The 18,301-nt window shown below is 40.2% G+C and overlaps 1 protein-coding gene across 1 annotated transcript in view; it reads right to left on the reverse strand.

Moving 5' to 3' along the window:
* Positions 1–2,879: 2,879 nt before the first annotated feature.
* The window catches only part of ABCA6 (ATP binding cassette subfamily A member 6), a 60,066-nt gene continuing 44,644 nt past the window's right edge, over positions 2,880–18,301 (reverse strand). The window contains exons 26-39 of the mRNA XM_045984737.1: positions 17,331–17,447; positions 15,619–15,696; positions 14,295–14,386; positions 13,247–13,367; positions 11,626–11,743; positions 10,531–10,622; positions 9,700–9,878; positions 9,185–9,260; positions 9,017–9,111; positions 7,868–7,987; positions 7,533–7,673; positions 6,081–6,160; positions 4,312–4,367; positions 2,880–4,180 (exon numbers count right to left, since the gene is read on the reverse strand). Coding sequence (XP_045840693.1) covers positions 4,079–4,180; positions 4,312–4,367; positions 6,081–6,160; positions 7,533–7,673; positions 7,868–7,987; positions 9,017–9,111; positions 9,185–9,260; positions 9,700–9,878; positions 10,531–10,622; positions 11,626–11,743; positions 13,247–13,367; positions 14,295–14,386; positions 15,619–15,696; positions 17,331–17,447 — 1,467 coding nt within the window. The 3' untranslated portion in view covers positions 2,880–4,078. The remainder of the gene's footprint in view (positions 4,181–4,311; positions 4,368–6,080; positions 6,161–7,532; positions 7,674–7,867; positions 7,988–9,016; positions 9,112–9,184; positions 9,261–9,699; positions 9,879–10,530; positions 10,623–11,625; positions 11,744–13,246; positions 13,368–14,294; positions 14,387–15,618; positions 15,697–17,330; positions 17,448–18,301) is intronic.

The following is an 18,301-nucleotide window of genomic DNA, read 5'->3' on the forward strand; positions in this document are numbered from 1 at the left end:
GCTCTACACCCTGGTTTTAGTAGTTTGTTTGTTTGTTAGTTTTGGTTTTGTCCTCCATCCACCACACTATCTCTTTGGTGATCAGAGGGTGATTAGAGGTACCTTCCTGGCATAATTTTTCCCTTTCTGAGAAGCTTTGAGGCTAGTGGCCAATGCTCAAACTGACCCAAGTTTGAACTTGTTCCTGCATCAAGGTCCAACTCAGAACTCTCTCTTATTTTAGCCATTCTGGATAACAATGACCGAGAGAGCATTTAGCATGCTTATTATTTCGCATTTCCTTACATATCCAAAGAGCCAGCTCCTCAGGGGCTGGGTCTACTCTCATCTCTAATTCCACTGGCAGCTTCTATTCTGAGTAACTGATCAAAAAGCAGCTGCATTTTTATACTGTGAGGGACTAGGTAGCCATCCAGGGACCAAGAGCTCCTCATCCCTGCATCCCAGTCCTTCATTCTTCCTGTTCCCAAAGCATGTGTTTCCATGAGCCAGAACTGTTCTAGCAAATTCCACTTCATTTACACCAAATGTTTAGGAAAAAAAAATTTTTTTTCCCTTTGTGTTTTCCTTTGTTCTCATACTTCTGGCCACCAAATGTGTGAGTTCCCCCCCCTCCCATACTAAACAATTCTCCAAAACCAGCTGGGTGTCCTACAATTTGTTTAGTTCTGACACTATCGGTCTGGATTCAGCATCAGATGCCACCAGCTACTCGCCCTGTCTCACAAGACTGACCCTGCTTCTGGTGCCAATCACTAAGCCCCATGTCGTCGACTCTATACTTCTAACCTTCCAGCTAGAAACGGGGCTCCCATGATCTCAACTTTGGGTGTGACAATTTGTTAGAACAGCTTACAGACCTCAAGGGAACCCATACTTATGTTGACTGGCTTCTAATATAATAAAAAATATGATAAAGGATTCAGATGAACAGCTGAATGAAGAGATACATAGGATAAGGTCTGGAAGGGTTCCAAGCATAGAGCTCCAGTCACCCTGGAATTGGGACACACCCACCACCTTCCTAGCACGTTGATGTGTTCACCAGCTTGGTCAACTCTCTGAACCCAGTACTTTTGGAATTTTTTGGAGGTTTCATCAGATAGACATGATTGACTCTCAGCTCAATTTACAATGCTTCTCCCACCTCTGGAGAATGAGGATGAGGTGAAAGTATCAAGCTTTTAATCATGGCTTGGTTTTTCTGGTGGCCAGTGCCGATCCTGGAGCCCACCAGCATCATCTCATTAGAACAAAGGTGACTCTGTCACCCAAGAGACCCTTAGTGTCTTAGGAGCTCTGTGTTAAGAACTGGAGTCCGAAACCAAATATTCGAAGGACCTGGGAGCAGAGATCATTTTATGCATTTTACACGAATGAATAAAAAGAACCCCAGCCAAGACCAGCAGCATACTTGGCACAGAAACCAGCAGAGCCGTAAACTAGGACCAAACAACTTAAATGATAATTCTGATGATTTGCTGGAGCCTGAGTGAGAAGGACGAGGTAAGAGTGGGACATTCTGGGGGTCAATAGTGTTAGAGGGGCCAGAAGCAGATGTGTGTAACTGGAGGAGGGCAGAAGTTATAGGCCTGGAGGGCTACATCTCCTGTCTGAGATCTGGAACTAAAACGAGGACAGAAGGGAAGAGATCCTCTGACCTCTCTCTTCTACCGTTGTATCTTTTGTTGCTTTTGGAAGGGGTATAGTAGGAAAATAATGAACAAAACCAGCACAGGACCTGTCTACAACAGAGTTCGAGATGATACAACTACTTTTTCTTTTGAAAAAATCCTTTCTTTAGTTTTATTCTCATCTCCTTCCCTTTTCATACCTATTTATCTTCTCTTGAATATATTCCTAATAGAGACCCAAGTTTTCAAAAGCGCCCATATTATGATGGATTTAGCAAATCATGTCCAACTTAATCTTGTAAAATATTTATACATCTGATATTGGTTATTCAGTACTTTGTAAACATAATTCTACAACAGTTAAGAAAATTAGTAACTTATAATGAACATAGGCAAAGATTTCATCATCTTACTATGTGAAATGGTTATGTATGTTGTGATCTCATATATTTGAGCAAGACAGGAGAATTTATTGCTTGAATTTTAGAAATAACCTATACCCAACTCTCATTATGATATGAATTTGCTTTTACAGGGCACTAAATTATTATGAATAAATAGTAAGCTATTGATTATTTATCATAATGTTCTAGAGATAATTATGATATGTAATATATGCAGGTAAAATATTTAATTATGTGAGAAATGGGTAAGAAAAAGATTAAAACACAAAAATAAATCAGCAAAAAATACAAATAATTAACACAAAATAAAACACAAACATATAACACTGGAACTTCACCATAAGTTTGAAAGTAAATTAAAACAATTTCAATGTTATATCAGCAAATATGCATATATAGTTCAGAAATTATATATACTGTAATGATTTCACCTATGTAAAAGAGTATACTGAAGAAAAAAGAAACTGATTTTTTTTTTTTTTTTTTGGTATGGAGGAAGTGTGGTGATCTTTTATTCAATTTTATTCAATTTCTGTGTTTTTCTCCATTATACAAAAATCCCTCAATGAGCAGAACAATGTGTTTTAAGTTATATATCACCAAAAAAAAAAAGGGCATCAAGAATACTGCTTGGAGGGGCGCCTGGGTGGCTCAGTGGATTAAGCTGCTGCCTTCGGCTCAGGTCATGATCTCAGGGTCCTGGGATCGAGCCCCGCATCGGGCTCTCTGCTCCGCAGGGAGCCTGCTTCCTCCTCTCTCTCTGCCTGCCTCTCTGCCTACTTGTGATCTCTCTCTCTCTGTCAATAAATAAATAAAATCTTTAAAAAAAAAAAAAAAGAATACTGCTTGGTCTTCAAAAAATTTTCTCATGGTATTTAAAATGAAAAGCTATTATTTAAGGGAAAAAATAAAATTACACATAAAACTTACACACATTTTTTAAAATTTAGTAATACAAATAATTTATGCCTGTGTGTATAGATATAAAAACACATGATGTACATACATAAGAAAGAAGTGATTTAAAAATGGCAGTAAATACAGTTGACCCTTGAACCACATGGATTTTAGCTGTACAGGTTCACTTATATATGGGTTTTTTACCGTACAGTACAATAAATGTATTTTTTCCTTATGATTTTTTAAATAACATTATATTTTCTCTTGCTGACTTATTATAAGAATACAGCATATAATATATATAGCATTAAAACTGTGCTAATTGACGATTTATATTTTGGGGAAGGCTTCTGGTCAACAGTAGGTTATTAGTGGTTAAGTTTCGGGGGGTACTTGAAAGTTATACTCAGATTTCTGACTGCACAGAAGGTTCGGCACCCTTAACCCCTGTGTTGTGCAAAGGTCAACTGTACACAGAAAACTACTGATGAGATGATGAGGGAAATCAGCACTCCCCCCAGTCATGCAGTAGCATTCAAAATCGTAGAAAACTAAACGAATGTTGCTGAGACGTCCCTCATTTCCACAAGGTATGTTTGAATGCTTATCCGATGCACGTGCTCGTTCATGGGTGAGTCCAATGCACTCCTCACTCTGGATTTCAAAACAGTTTCTGAAAAGACTTCAGAGGAAGACTCTTAGGTTTTACTTGTGGTCAAAGCAAACTTATAAACATGAGCTTCCCAAATGCATGCTGCAATCCTATAGCTTCTGGCTGTTGAACAGATCCCTCGTATGGCTCTGCTAGGGAATTTCTTAGTAAGTGTCATTTTTCAAAGTGATACACCATGTTCAAAGTTATACTTCAAAAAAAAATCCCAAGTTTGTGGTTTTATTTCCACAATACCTGCTACCTGGTCTTCAGGTAAATTTATTAATACTTTATATTGCCTTTATCACAGATTTTCTATCATTCCTAAATTTAAGGGGAGGAATAATTCTGACATGTATTCATTTCTTAACCAAATGTACAAAATATACACTGATATTGATGTTAATGATTTTTAAAATTATACATACTGCCAATTATTACATAGAACATAAGCTTATATGACACAAAGTATTAACAGGCTTGAGCTCTTAAAAGTCCTCCGAAGGAGAGAGGAGTTCCAATCTCATGGTTGTATCAATTTCTTCTTCAAAATTTCCCAGCTCCTGCTCCTTAGAAAGCTCTAAGAATACCTAAATAGGAGACAACGCAGAAAGAAAAGGAATGAACAAGTTGGTTATTGTCTTAAAATAAATAGAATATATGCATAATTACTTTCATGTGAAATTTGTAGGAATGATACAAACCATAAAAGCTGACCCACCTTTTCCAATGTGCACTGAGAGAGGCTGTACTCTTCCAGGTTAAAGTTGTGTTTCACTGGGGGGAAAAAAAGATTACTAGTAGATACTTACAAGATGCTTATTACCAAGAATTTTTTCAAAGTTATACAAAATTAAAAACACACACAATTAGAATAGAATATAAAGCTGAATAAACAAACGCTTGGAGAAAGAAGGGAGATGTCAAAAGTCATAGAGTTAATATAAATACAAATTAAATGAACTCTGATGTGAGAATTTTCTCATATTACATTTTGATACATTTTGTTACATAGAATATGTGTCCTGGGAAACAGAAGTTCCTTGAGGAATTACATAATTGACTGACACATTCTTACACACAAGGAAGATTTCAGTACCATTCCTTTCCCTATGAAAGGACCCAATGCTTCTGTGTAACTGGCTTCAGCCAGTTTATCTGCCGTACCCAGCTGGAAGCTGGGCGTCCCTGCCAGGAAACCAGATGTACGTATTCACATATTCACAGTTCTCCACTCATACACTGAGATCTTCTGTGTGAGTCCACGCTTGGTACCAGGGACAGAGTAGCAGTGAAAACAAAACCCTGCCTTTGTATATAAACCCTGCATTTTAGTGGCAGGAATATGGGCATTAAATAAATAAGGACTTAAATATAAAATAAAGGAAATGATGATTGCTACTACCCAGGAAAAAATAAATCAAGCAGAGGAAACAGGAAGTGCCAGGCACTTGTTTTTAACAGGATGGCTGGGGTAGGCCATAGTTAGAAGGTAAGAATTGAGCAGAAACTTGAAGGAAGTGAGAGAACAAGCTGGATATTTGGAAGTAGTAGGATTTCAAGAAGAAAGATCAGCGAGTGCAAAGTCCTAAGGCAGGAGTATGCATGTCTGGTAGCCTTTAGGACAAGCCAGAAGTCAGGGTGTCTGGACTGGAGGGAGTAAACTGGGGATTCATATTCAAACACAGTGAACCTGGCACAAGTCTAAACACTCTATAAATGAATTCCTTTAATTTTCCTAATGACCCTGTCCAAGTGGGCACTGATATTACCCCCTACTTAGAGACAGATCACCTAGATGTGCAGGGTTTCAATAGCTTCACCCAGTGCCTCCCAGCCGGTAGAGAGGCTGACGCTGAGCTTGCAGCTCTTCACCACTAGGCTGTATAAGAAATTACTCCAGGACAGTCTGCTGCTGGGACTTCCCCAGCTGAAAGCAGAAAAATGATGATGAAGAGAGAAAGTAGACAGTTTCGAATGGCAAGAGGAGCCATGCACAATGGAGGGGACGGACTTAGTGGGAAGGCAGAACATGCAGCCCAGACGCAGAGAAGTGGATGCATGGGTGGAAGGTTTTCTGTGGCTTTTACTTTATTAGTGAAATATAAAGCAAGGGCATCAACCGAGAGAGAAAAGCAAGAAGGAGATGGGTGTGTACGGAATAATTTAGGACACTTGGTGTGATTGGGTTGTGCACACACAGGCAATGCAAGGGGCTTTGTCAGGTTAAAGTTATGAATTCACAGTAAACCCAGCCAAGCTTAGTTGTGTGTTTTAGCTTCAGTCCCTGCCACAGAGATTAACCTCTTTCCAGAGCACTGGATTAACCACAGTTGGGGTTAAATCCCACTATTACCTACCTTTAGAATTCTTAAAACCGTGAAGCATTTGCACATTTTTTAAATGGATTACACAATTACCTACCATGAAAGTATTACCTGATGCTGAACTGATTCTTCAAAAGTTTTATTTTACAATGGTAACACTTACCTGCCTCTAATTTGCGGAAGGTCTGAGATAGAGGGTAGACATCCGCCAGAGGTAGTTTATAGACCAAGAAGGAGAAGTACCTGGGGATATGAAAATGTCATATCTGACCTTGAGTTTCAAGGGGGAGAAAATGGCCATCAAAATAAATGCTGATATTAACATCAATTTCCTTTGATGAAAATAAAAGTAATACAAATAAATATACAGTTTACATAAAAAGTAAGTAAAATAACCTATGCAAAATTCTTAAAATGTCTTTGGTGGCTAGCCGTTGGAGATTATTCTTCTAGAAATAAACCAGCATAATTGCATTTATGCTCAGTGTATGCAAACCTTTTGTTGTTGTTGTTGACATAGACCTTCTGGACTATCCCCTTTGCTTAGCTTAAATTAGTTTGCAATTAATTCATTCACTTAATATTTCATCCTTGTGACCAGAAAGCTAAGGAAAGGGACATGTGGGGTTAAGAGAGAAGGACCAGATAGGAAAGGTTCAAAAGGCTTTAACCATAAACTTCCCCAACCTGTGAGGAAGGGAGGAGCCGGAGGGGGTCGGTGGCCTCTTGCTTCCATGTGCCACTTTCAGCTGGATGACCTCATGCCCATTCTCAGCTCATTCCCTCGTAGTGCGATGCCCCCAGGAGGCCCTAGAGCTGCCCAGACCTCCAGGCCTGACCCTCTTCAGCCCAGCACCTGCTCTTTCAGGCTTGCCACTCATGGTCTTCCCACTTACTTCGTGACACCAGGAGTGTGGTAGCAGGACTGAGCTGCTTTCCCTGGCATAGTCTCTGATAATTCTGTTATATTTATGCTGTGCTAACATGGAAATTCCACTTGTTTCTTTGGTGTGCTTATGCCTCCAAGGAATTCCAAATTCCATTCTAGTTCCACTCCTTGCCTCCCCTCCCCCAACACACACACACACACACACACACACACACACACACACACACACACATTTCTATTCTCCATTTTGAGGCATGAAAACTCATTAGAGGGAGATTATTTGAGTATCTTGATGGCTGTTTTTTCCAAGAGGGGAATTCACCTTAAAGAGTTACATCTTTTAGATTGTAAATATTTACATCGTTGAAATATTTTCAGGGAGGTCTTTGGAGGGCACCATGGGTCCAAATCTGGTCCCATGAAGGGTTCTGGGCATGAGAAGTTCCTTTCCCCCAATTTTTCTACATCCTCCTCTGAGCTGGAGACCAGCCTTGGATTGCTGCGGGGGTCCATGTAAGGTGTCTCCAAGCTTTCCTTGGGACAGGAGGATATAGCTTCCTGGGTGGGTGCCCAATCTCTTACAATCTGGAGGAGTCAGTAAATCAGTTTTTGAGGTCCCTAACTTTTATTATGAAGTCAAATCTCCCTGAAGTCCTCACAGAGCAGAAAAGAAACCTCTGAGTAGGTAAAGCCAACACATTTCTCCATAATCAGAAGCTTCTTCACCTTTCCTGCGGTGCAACCTGTGGAAAAAGCTTCAGAATCTCGGTATGAACACAGGTGACTTGGGCAGCTTCCTTCACTCTCAGTTCTAGAATGTAATCCTTGCCGAGTTTGTCTTTTAGGTGTTGGATGGAGCCGATGCACCTATGGGCAAGAAGGAAAACATGTCGGAAAAAATACAGCCCCTTAAATTTTTTACATTCTTAAATTTCAAATGTAGGGGGAAAGACATCGCTGAGAAACTGATGGGAAGAACTCCAGGTGCTCACGGCGATCTTTCCCTCTCCACAGAGAATTTCATTTTGAGGGTCAAGCACAGCCTCCAGAAAGACACCCACCTCAGCCTTCCAGACACCATGATAGCGATGCGGTCACATATGGCTTCAGCTTCGGCCAGGTAATGGGTGGTCAGGAGCGCTCCTTTCTCTGTATTTTTAATGGCTGCCTGGATCACCTGCCTGAACGGAGCCCAAAAATATCATTAAAAAAGAGGGTAGACAAAAAAGAAATGGAGGAGAAATTGTATAGATAAAATGAATCATATTTCTAGTTAAAAAACCAGAAATTTGAATACTGATTAGGTTTTTCGATAACATAAATGATAAAGAAAAGTGTTTAATATTTTTAGGTAGGTTAGTGGTATTCTGACTAAGTTTTTAAAAAAGAAATCCTTATATCTTTTGAATAAATTAATTGATGTATTTATAAGTAAAGGAAAGGCTGCCTAATGTTTCTTCAAACTGATAGGAGTGGAGAAAAGGAAGTGGATAGAAGTATAATGAAAAAAGGTAGGCCTTATATGGGTAACTGTCGAAATAGGTCATGGGTATACTGGGTTCATAAATGATTCTCTTTACATTTGTATAAAATTTCCACAATGAAATTCTTTAAAGAGATAGGCAAACTATTGGACAGTCATAAATATGAAATTAGATTGGATGATTTTATTAATCCAAATGGTACATCCTAGAAAGGAAAGTAAAAACAATTTAAAAACTAAGAAAAACTGGATAAGCAAATTTGACAGATTTGGTAAAGGGAGGAAGAAAAGGAAATGGAGAAAATATGTAAGTTAATATCCTCTAAAAAAAGAAACAGTTACATATACCTCAATAATTTAAAAAATTTAACTCCAAATTACAAGACCTAAAATTCCAACAAAATACTTAGAGGGTTTTTTTTTTTTAACATTAATACCACATAAATATACAAAAGAGAATCTATTTAGGAAATATTTATTTTCTTAATGATACGGATTATCTCCACTAAATTAGAAATCAGTGGATTTAGATTTTTCCAAGATCAGGGTTTTAGTTAGTCTAGAAAAAAATTTTTAAAGTGAGCTAAACACCCAACATGGGGCTTGAACTCACAACCTTGAGATCAAGAGTTGCTTGCTCTACGGATTGAGTCGGCTGGGTGCCCCATCCAAGCTCGGTTTAAAAACACAACTTTGACAGGAGGTTACACTCATGTGCTGTACTCACCACACTTGCTGCTGCCCTGCTGGGTCCATGCCTGCTGAGGGTTCATCCAGGAGCAGGATAGGTGAATTTCCCAGGACGCTCAGCACAAAACACAACTGAAAGGCAGAGAAGCGCCTTATTTGCTGCCACCACAGCAGCCTTCAGAATACCATCCCGCATCCCACATACCTTTCTGGCGGCTCCTGCCATTAATTTCTGCGCCTGAACATCTAGCTGTCCGTGCAGTTGGAAAGTATCCACCAGTCTATGGAAAACAGGAGAATATCCATTCAAAAGAGGATCTTGGGAAACTGTAATCCCACATTGGAAGGAAGCTAAGCACTACTACTCCGAAACTCATGGTCCTAGAGAGAAAGAGTTTGTTTCGGAACAGGAAACATTTTTCATCTCATAAAAAGTTGAATAGCTAGAATTTTGAATTTGGAACTGAAGTGGATCATTAATCGTGGTTATTCATTCGTTGAACACTGTCAATTATTTTATGCGATTTTTTTTTTTTAAAGATTCCCTCAATCGAGGATTCCGGAAACAGCTCCTGTCCCTTCCTCCCTGCTCTACTGCTGATGCTCTCGGACAAGGTGTAGACATCATTTCTACTCTCCATTCTTCATCAGTGAATTCACCATCAGCGTGACAAGCTTTCCTGGCTCTGGACACAAAAGAATCCCGTGACTTCTCTTTACCGTGAAATGGCAATGGTAGCGTCCCCTTTCCTCAGCCCTTTGATGGCGGCAAAGATCTCCAGATGTTCCCTCACTGTCAGGCTGGGCCAGAGCACGTTCTCCTGAGGACAGTATCCCGGGAAGCTGACCGTGTTGTCTCCCTGATGATCCCAAACCAAACCACATCCTTTCAGTTCTACCTAAGAAAGTAAACTGGTTTTAGAAACACATGTAGCCTTTTCTCCAATCTCACACTCAAGAAATTGACATGTAACTAATAAATACCTAAATTTTTTGAGCATCAAAGAAATATATCAGTGAAATCTTATGGTATTTGTCTTACTCTGTCTGACTTATTTCACTTAGCATTATACCCTTTATAATCTACATTGTTGCAAGTGACAGAAATACTGAAATCATTATATTGTACACCTAAAAGTAATATACCACTGTAGGCTAATTGTACTTCAATAAGAAAATGTTTAATTAAAAAGATAGGGGAGCCTGGGTGGCTCAGTGGGTTAAAGCCTCTGCCTTCAGCTCGGGTCATGATCCCAGGGTCCTGGGATCGAGCCCCGCATTGGGCTTTCTGCTCTGCAGGGAGCCTGCTTCCTCCTCTCTCTCTGCCTGCCTCTCTGCCTAGTTGTGATTTCTCTCTGTCAAATAAATAAAATATTTTTAAAAAAAGATAACTACATAAAAATTAAAAAGCTAAAACAATACACATTATAGAAATTCACACATTTATTATGGAAAACTAAATTATTAAAAGTAGAGTCATAAAGATATAACCTACATTTATCATGAAAGGTCTATTTTGGGAATGAAAATCATGGTGTCATTTCTTACTACCTCTCCAGCTGTTGGCTTCGTGATCCCAGAAATCATTCTAATAGATGAGCTTTTACCAGCACCGTTAGGTCCTAGCAATCCCAAAATTTCACCTGAAAGAGAATCACTGATTATCAGTCTCGAAAATGAATTATTCTAAACCTGTTTATTCAAACCTTTTGAGATATGTACACCCCCCCCAGTACTGTTTTGAGATTTTTAACATATATGTAATTCAGGTTACCAAACCATGTTCTCTAACTCCTATAATTATAAGAAATATTAGTGAAAAGCTTATAGATTTGATGTCAATAAGTCTTTTATTTTCCAGATTACATTTGCAGTGAAAAATGAGCCAGATTCTTTTTGGTAGTAGATGGCTGATGTGCTGAGTACATGTTTAAGTGATTCCTAAACTTGGGAAGTCAGGGACATTTTCTCCATCCCTAATTCCCTCACCTGTCCAAGCCACCACCGTCTTTCATCTGAACTAATATAAATTTAGCCTCTTGTCTGCCACCCAGATTTACAAACAATAGCCAACGTGTTAATTTTTTCAAAATTTAAACGGTAACAAAAAGCTAGCTTAAAACCCTCCAGTGGCATTCCACTGATTTGGTATAAAAATCAAAATCCTTCACTGTATTTCACAAAGTGGGACCCAATCTGGCCCTGCTCCCCTCTTGGACTTCCTCCCTTACATCTGTACCTATGTCCACTGCCTCTTCATACCTCGCTCATTCCAAAGGCAGCCCCAGCCCTGAGTTCCTGCCCTCACTCTTCTCTCTGCCCGAACCCTAAGTGAACACTCACATCATTTCGCACAATTGAATGCTCCACACAGAACTTGCTTCTGTGATAACTGACACTTCTCTTGATAAGCTGTTTTTGGTTTTCAGCCCTCTCAGGATGTAAAATCGATGAAAACAGGGACTTTCTTATTTCCTTCATGATTCTATTTCAGAACCCAAAGGTCCCTAGCATGCTCAAGAAATACATGTTGAATGAATGAATGCATGCCTGCATGCTTTAGCAAGTACAATGGTACCTATACCAGAGATGTTCAGTGGGCATTTCTGAAATTATGGTGAATAAGGTTAAGTGATTCTTCCGAACCTTTTTTAACACAGAAGGAGATATTTCTTGCTGCTATTTTCTTCCTTCTCTTTGAGAAGCAACTTTTCTTCTGACCTGCGTACTCTTTGTGCAGACAGCTAGCAATTATGACAGGTTTCTGGAATAGAGGACAGTGTGATTTTTCCTCTTCACCTTCAGAGATTTTACGTTCCTGTGTTCTCATTATTGTAAATTTTCTTACTCTATGTCATAAAATGAAGTATATTTTATTTTCATTTTTTAATTGTTTAAAAAAAGATATATGCATTGATTTTGAGACAGAGAGAGAGCATGGCCTGGAGGGGCAGAGGGAGAGGGGGAGAGAGAATCTGGAGCAGACTCCCTGCTGAGCCTGGAGCCCAACACAGGACTTGATCCCACGACCCTAAGATTATGACCTGAGACAAAAATCAAGAGTCAGAGACTTAAAGGACTGAGCCATCCAGGTGCCCCCAAACGGAGTATATGTTAAACTGACAGTAATCTATATTGCTTGTTTCAAATGTAACCTGCGTTCATCGATGCCAACAATATCTCTAAATCTCTTAAATCTATCTTCTAAAATAAAACAATATAGGGGAGCCCGGGTGGCTCAGTCAGTCAAGAGTCTGCCTTCAGCTCAGGTCATGATCGCAGGGTCCCGGGATGGAGCCCTGCATTGGGCTTCCTGCTCAGGAAGAGTCTGTTTCCGCTCTGTGCCTCTGTCCCTACCTTCTGCTCCTGTGTATGCACTCTCTCTTTCTCTTGCAAATAAATAAGTAAATAAAATATTTTTTAAAAAAATAAAATAAAACAGTATAGCTTCAGGGAAACTGGCTCATTGTCTTCCCAGGAGAGTCTAGGCTCATGGACACATCACAACATCTAAGTCAGACAAAAGAATGACCCTTCAAATCCAAATCCCTATTTAGCATTTTATAACAAATCTCACACAAATTCTCCAACTCATGAAATTTTTTGGTTTTGAAATTACGGCTCTAGTTATCAAAGCCTATTTTCCTCTAAAGAACAATAAAACCATTATGTTCTGTGTGCTCCTTTGAGCTTCCGGGATACTCTTAAGAAACACCTACATATTTAATAACAATGATAATATACACCAAGCTCCCAACGTTCGAAATGGAAACCAGCATATCGACCTCTCTTCTTGATAGTTCTTGAATGTAGGTCCATTAGCATCCACCTGTCACTTGCTTTTCTTTCTTTCTTTCTTTTTTAAGGATTTTTTATTCATGGGGCACCTGTGTGGCTTAGTGGGTTAAAGCCTCTGCCTTCGGCTCAGGTCATGATCGCAGGGTCCTGGGATCGAGTCCTGCATCGGGCTCTCTGCTTAGCAGGGAGCCTGCTTCCCCATCTCTCTCTGCCTGCCTCTCTGTGTGATCTCTCTGTCAAATGAATAAATAGAAATCTTTTTAAAAAAATTTTTTTTATTCATTTATTAGAGAGAGAGAGAGAAAGAAAGCAGGGGGGAGGAGGAGCAGAGGGAGAGGGAGAAGCAGATTCCCTGCTGAGTAGGGAACCCCGTATGGGGCTCAATCCCAGGACCCTGGGACCATAACCTGCCCTGATGTCAGACGCCCAACCACTGAGCCCCGAGACGCCCCGTCACTTGCTTTTCTACCTCGCCTGCCTGCGAAGTGGTCAGGGCAGTTGCTGCTCTTTGCCTTTCTGCTTTAACATCTTCATCCTCATCGACAGGTTCTTCGGGATTAGGTCGAGCACCTCTACTTTGGGGGGAAATTCTGTAGAGAAATGAAATGTAGGACATAGGGTTTTCTCGTTAGTCAGGACATCCCTCAAATCAGCTTCTCTGCGGTTTTGCCATCCTTTCTCTCAATACTCTGGTGATGGTCGTGGCCCTGTGAATACTGCTTCTGCTTTAACCAAGAATTCCCATTCCAGTTGCCAGAATCCCTTTCTCATTGCTGTCATTCTTCCAGTTAGAATCTTTGACCCTTGCCAATGTGCTGGTAACGACTGCTGCTTCTTTAAAAATCAGGTCACCTACATTGACTCTGTTGACTCTGAGCCCGTCTGAGTCACACGGACATTTGCCCTCAGTATCTTTCCCTGGTCACCTTTCCTAGAGCCCCTGTACGATGTCCATCTTTTTTTTTTAAGAATTTATTTATTTGACAGAGAGTGAGAGAAGGACAGAGAGCACAAGCAGGGGAAGGAGCAGAGGGAGAGGAGGAAGCGGGCTCCCCGCTCAGCAGGGAGCCCAATGCGGGACTCGATCCCAGGACTCTGAGATCATGCCCTGAGCTGAAGGCAGAGGCTTAACCCACTGAGCCACCCGGGTGCCCCTGTTCAATGTCCATCTTAAGGAACGCTCTGACCTACGGTAGGTTGCTCAACCACTTCCATCCCATCTCCTCTTTTCAAGGACGTGTGATTATCTCAGATGAAAAAATGGCATATCTGAGTACTCATCAAATTTCTGAGGAACTCCCAGAGTTCCTCTGAGGAACTCCCTCCGCTGATTAGTGGCAGATCTCTGACTGAGAGTCCTATTACCAGGCAATCAGCCAGCAATCCATGGACATCGTGAAAACCGGCTTCCTGCTTACGTTGCAAATATCAGTCCACATTAACAGGTCGGTAGTGTGGCCCACTACAGAGGAACGTTAAAATATGACATTAAGTTCGAAATTGAGTTTTATCCCAACCTGAAAACGGGATCCTTTCGCATTATTTTCTTTCCACATTTTGTTTCCATGCATCTTAGGGTAAAAACAAATAACAAAGCCTGCAGGTAAGGCTAGGAACAAATAAAAACAGTTATATATAGGCACAAGTTCACAAATATTACTTAAACATCTGAATTAAGTCTGTGGCGTTCGTCTTCAGGTGAAACACATATGACAACCACTTTTACAAATCAGGGGGAAAATCCAGCTTGGTGGCACCTGCCTCTTTTCTTCTCACAATCCACATCCTGTCTGTCAACCAATTCTATCTGCTCTACCTTCAAAATTACCCAGAACCCAACTTCTCGCCCCTGCCTGTGCTGCTCCCGCCCAGGTCCAGGCCAGCATAATTTCCCATTAGTGTAACACCTTGTTACCTAGCCTCCTCCCTCCTCTCCCTGTGCCCCAAACATCTATTCTCAACCCAGTCACTAGAAGTACTCTTTTAAAAAAATAAGTCTGATCATATTGTTTTGCTTAAAACCCTCCAGTGATTCCTCGGTTACTCAAAGAAAATTTAAAGTCTTTATAGTGACCTAGACTGCTCTGTGTAGCCCTTACCATCCACCCTGTACTTCATCCTGTGACTTCCATGACCTTCTCTTGTGCTACTCTCCCCTTGGGCATTTGGCCACAATCACCCTGGCCTCCTGGCTGACCCTGGAACAAGCCAGCATCACCGTGCCTTCCTACTAGAATGTTCTTTCCCAAGCGATCCCTGTAGGTTGCCTCCTTGACCCCCTCAGAACTTTGCTTCTCAATCAGGCTTTTCCTGACTGACCATCCAACACCATATATATTATCTGTCTCCTTCCACCACGATGTAAATGCCATAGGAGCAGGCACTTCTGTCCATATTTGCTCCTATGCCTAGAAAAGTAGTGACACATTGTATTCAGAGACAGTAGCTTTTTTCAGCTTAAATACACCAATATAATCATTTTCCCCCTTCATTTTTATTATTCAACTCTGCCCTTTTTATTTCTAATTCAAAGGATTTCAGTTATATTGCACCTGTATTTCTTACAAGGTCTCTCAAATTTGGAGGTGGGGATAAATATATGTGAAAAATTAATTTGATAATACATTCTGGACCTACACAGTCCACACAGGCACATAAAAAATAACTCGTGATTTGGAATCATGTCTGAATGGTCTTATTCTGAGTCTTATTCTGAGACTATATTAAAAACACTTTCAGAGTTGGCACACATTAGACAAACCAAATAGTTATGATAGCAAATGCTAACTACCCCCCTCCAAAAAAAAAAAAATAGGTGGAAAGATAGAAAGTCCATCTTACTATTAGGCATACTAGAAGATCAACTCCACTCGGGTCATATTTGTGGTCTGGGTATTTTGGTTGGTGCTCGTAAGCTCTCTGCAAAGACAAAAAGAAAACCAGCTAAAGGCAAGTTCATCACTTTATGATTTGCATTTCAGTAATATGGAATTCCACATATTGCATTTTTCCTTCATTTAGTATGATTTCCCTGTGGGCATTGGCGACAAGCCATTCCCTGCAGAAAAGAAAGTGGACCTCCACTCAACGCTATCTCTCAGTGAACAGGTAACCTATGTCTGTTCCTCTTTTCCGATTTTTTCCTTTAATGTTTAGGTTTAGGGTTTGCCTCAAGTCTACTGAAAGCAGAACAGAGAGAGGAGCCTGCATTGTGAAAAATAACAGGGATTGACTGTATTTGTCCTAAACGTCCCTCAAGAACATTTTCTGGGCCCTTCCCTACCCCGGCAGTGACTTGCCCATGAAAATAATGAGTCCCATAATGTTATTCTTTCTTCATCAATTAATGCCTTCAGGAAGTAACTCATTCCTCCTAAACAATGTATGACAGATCTAGGTTAATGTAGCTCACTTTGTAGGTCTGCTTACATCTTAGGAAGGAAATGTTTTAAGCAAAGGAATGAATTTTCAGTTGAGAATTCTAAGTGTTGCTCAATTAATGGAAAAGCACTTTTTTATTATTGGAAATTCAGAAGTTTTATTCTCTCTCTCCCTCTCTTTTGTTATGTTACGAAGAGTGCTTTTGTAGACAGAAGTCTTTCCCATGATCCCAAGAACACAACACATGAGGGCAGCTTTCTCTACTTTCACTGAAGTTTCATCCAGGACAGTGCAGGGCTCTAAAGGGTATGTTCCTGACTGAGCTCTTGGGGTCATCCCATTGTGCACTTCTTTCCAGTTAAATCACGGCTTCGTTAATGCCTCCTGGTCTCTCCTCCTTCAATGCCTTCGCTTCTTTCCATAGAACATACTTACCTTCTGCCCTACTCTCTTGCTAATTAATTCTAACTCATTCTTCAGGATTCTGTTTAAGCATTGCTTCCCCAGGAAGAATTCTCTGACTCTCTAGATTGTACCAGCTGTGCTATGTGTCCTGTGTTTGCCACTTTACCCTTCTTTGGATCCTTTAAGCCCTTTGCATTGACTTGTTTGAGGTCTATCGTCATCTCTACCAAGCTCTCTGAAAGGATGGACCACACTGTCTTGTTCATTAGGTGTCCCCAATGACCAGCACAGCGCCTAATACAGAATACTGTTTAATATATATTTTTTGAACAAATAAATGGTACTGTATATGATTTTATCCTTGCAGTGGATAATGAATACCCATTAAACGAGGCAACATTTTTTCAATCTGCTATTAGTTTTGAATAGCATTTGACAATGCTTCTATTTTGCATAGAGCATATGGCAAAGCTTTGTAAACAGCTTTATTGAGGTTAATTTTTTATGCTATCAAATGCATTCATTTTAAGTATACAATTCAAGGATTTTTAGTAAATTTACGGAGTTGGGAGAGCATCACCACAATTCAACTTAATAACATTTCCATCACCCCAAAGAGATACCTCACAAGCATTTGTGGCCAATCCCCATTCCCACTCCAACCCCAGGAAACCACTAGCCTGCATTCTATCCTTATAGATTTGGGGTGAAGCACTTTAAAAGGCTGCATACTCAAAATTTGTGACACCGTTGGTAATATTTCTTACCTGTGCCAGAAAAGCTAGAAATCCACCCATGGTAGTTGAGGGAACAAATACCATGCTAGAAATCAAGGTAGGCAAGTTGAAATGAAGCAGCATAATGTCAAACATAATGATTGAGGTCTACAAGGCAAGTTAAGATATGTTGCAAGTCAGACATACGCAGTCCATTGATATTAGGGAAAATATTTAAGATGTAAGTGTTCTCATCATACACATCAGAATTTTCCCACATACAGATTCACCCCTTTCAGAGGGTGAAAGGGAACGAGGGGTTTTTGTTAATGAGAATAAATGCGACCTTCAGCTACTCAACAGAAAAATTTTCAATAAAAATCCAGAGGTTAAGGTGAATGCTCAAGTAGCCAGGTAGGCTTTCTGACAGCACATTAAGTGTAATCTAAGACAATAAGATAAAAGAGAAATTAACTTTTTATTGCTAAGGTAACAATATTGTGAATGTATAAAAACCATACTGGATGGAAAGCTAAACAGGTAGTTGTATTAAAAAGTCCATGCTCCCTCCTACCCAGACTAAAGCTTTCTAAATGTCCTCTCTGGTCCATGTCTTCCCCATTCCAAACAGATAATTTTAACGAGAGTGTGCATTTTGATTGCAGTGGACTTGTTTTCTGTTTAAATACTGGTAAATGTGGGACGAGGGATAAAGATAATTTTTCATTGTTCTGTTTTAAGGATCAGTTTATCAGTCAACAAGTGTGTGTTGAGCACTCTATTGAACTTTTGCTGGATCTTATTACTGTATGAATTACAATAAAAACACTAAGAATTGTAACTACTAAATTTGCTGAATATTAAACAAACACCAGGAATTAAGAATCTAACATGTTGGGGTGCCTGGGTGGCTCAGTGTTAAGCATCTGCCTTCAGCTCAGGTCATGATCCCAGGGTCCTGGGATCGAGCCCCGCATCGGACTCCCTGCTCAGCAGGAAGCCTGTTTCTCCATCTTCCACTC

The sequence above is a fragment of the Meles meles genome, chromosome 18, assembly GCF_922984935.1.
Source record: "Meles meles chromosome 18, mMelMel3.1 paternal haplotype, whole genome shotgun sequence".
Taxonomy (NCBI): domain Eukaryota; kingdom Metazoa; phylum Chordata; class Mammalia; order Carnivora; family Mustelidae; genus Meles; species Meles meles.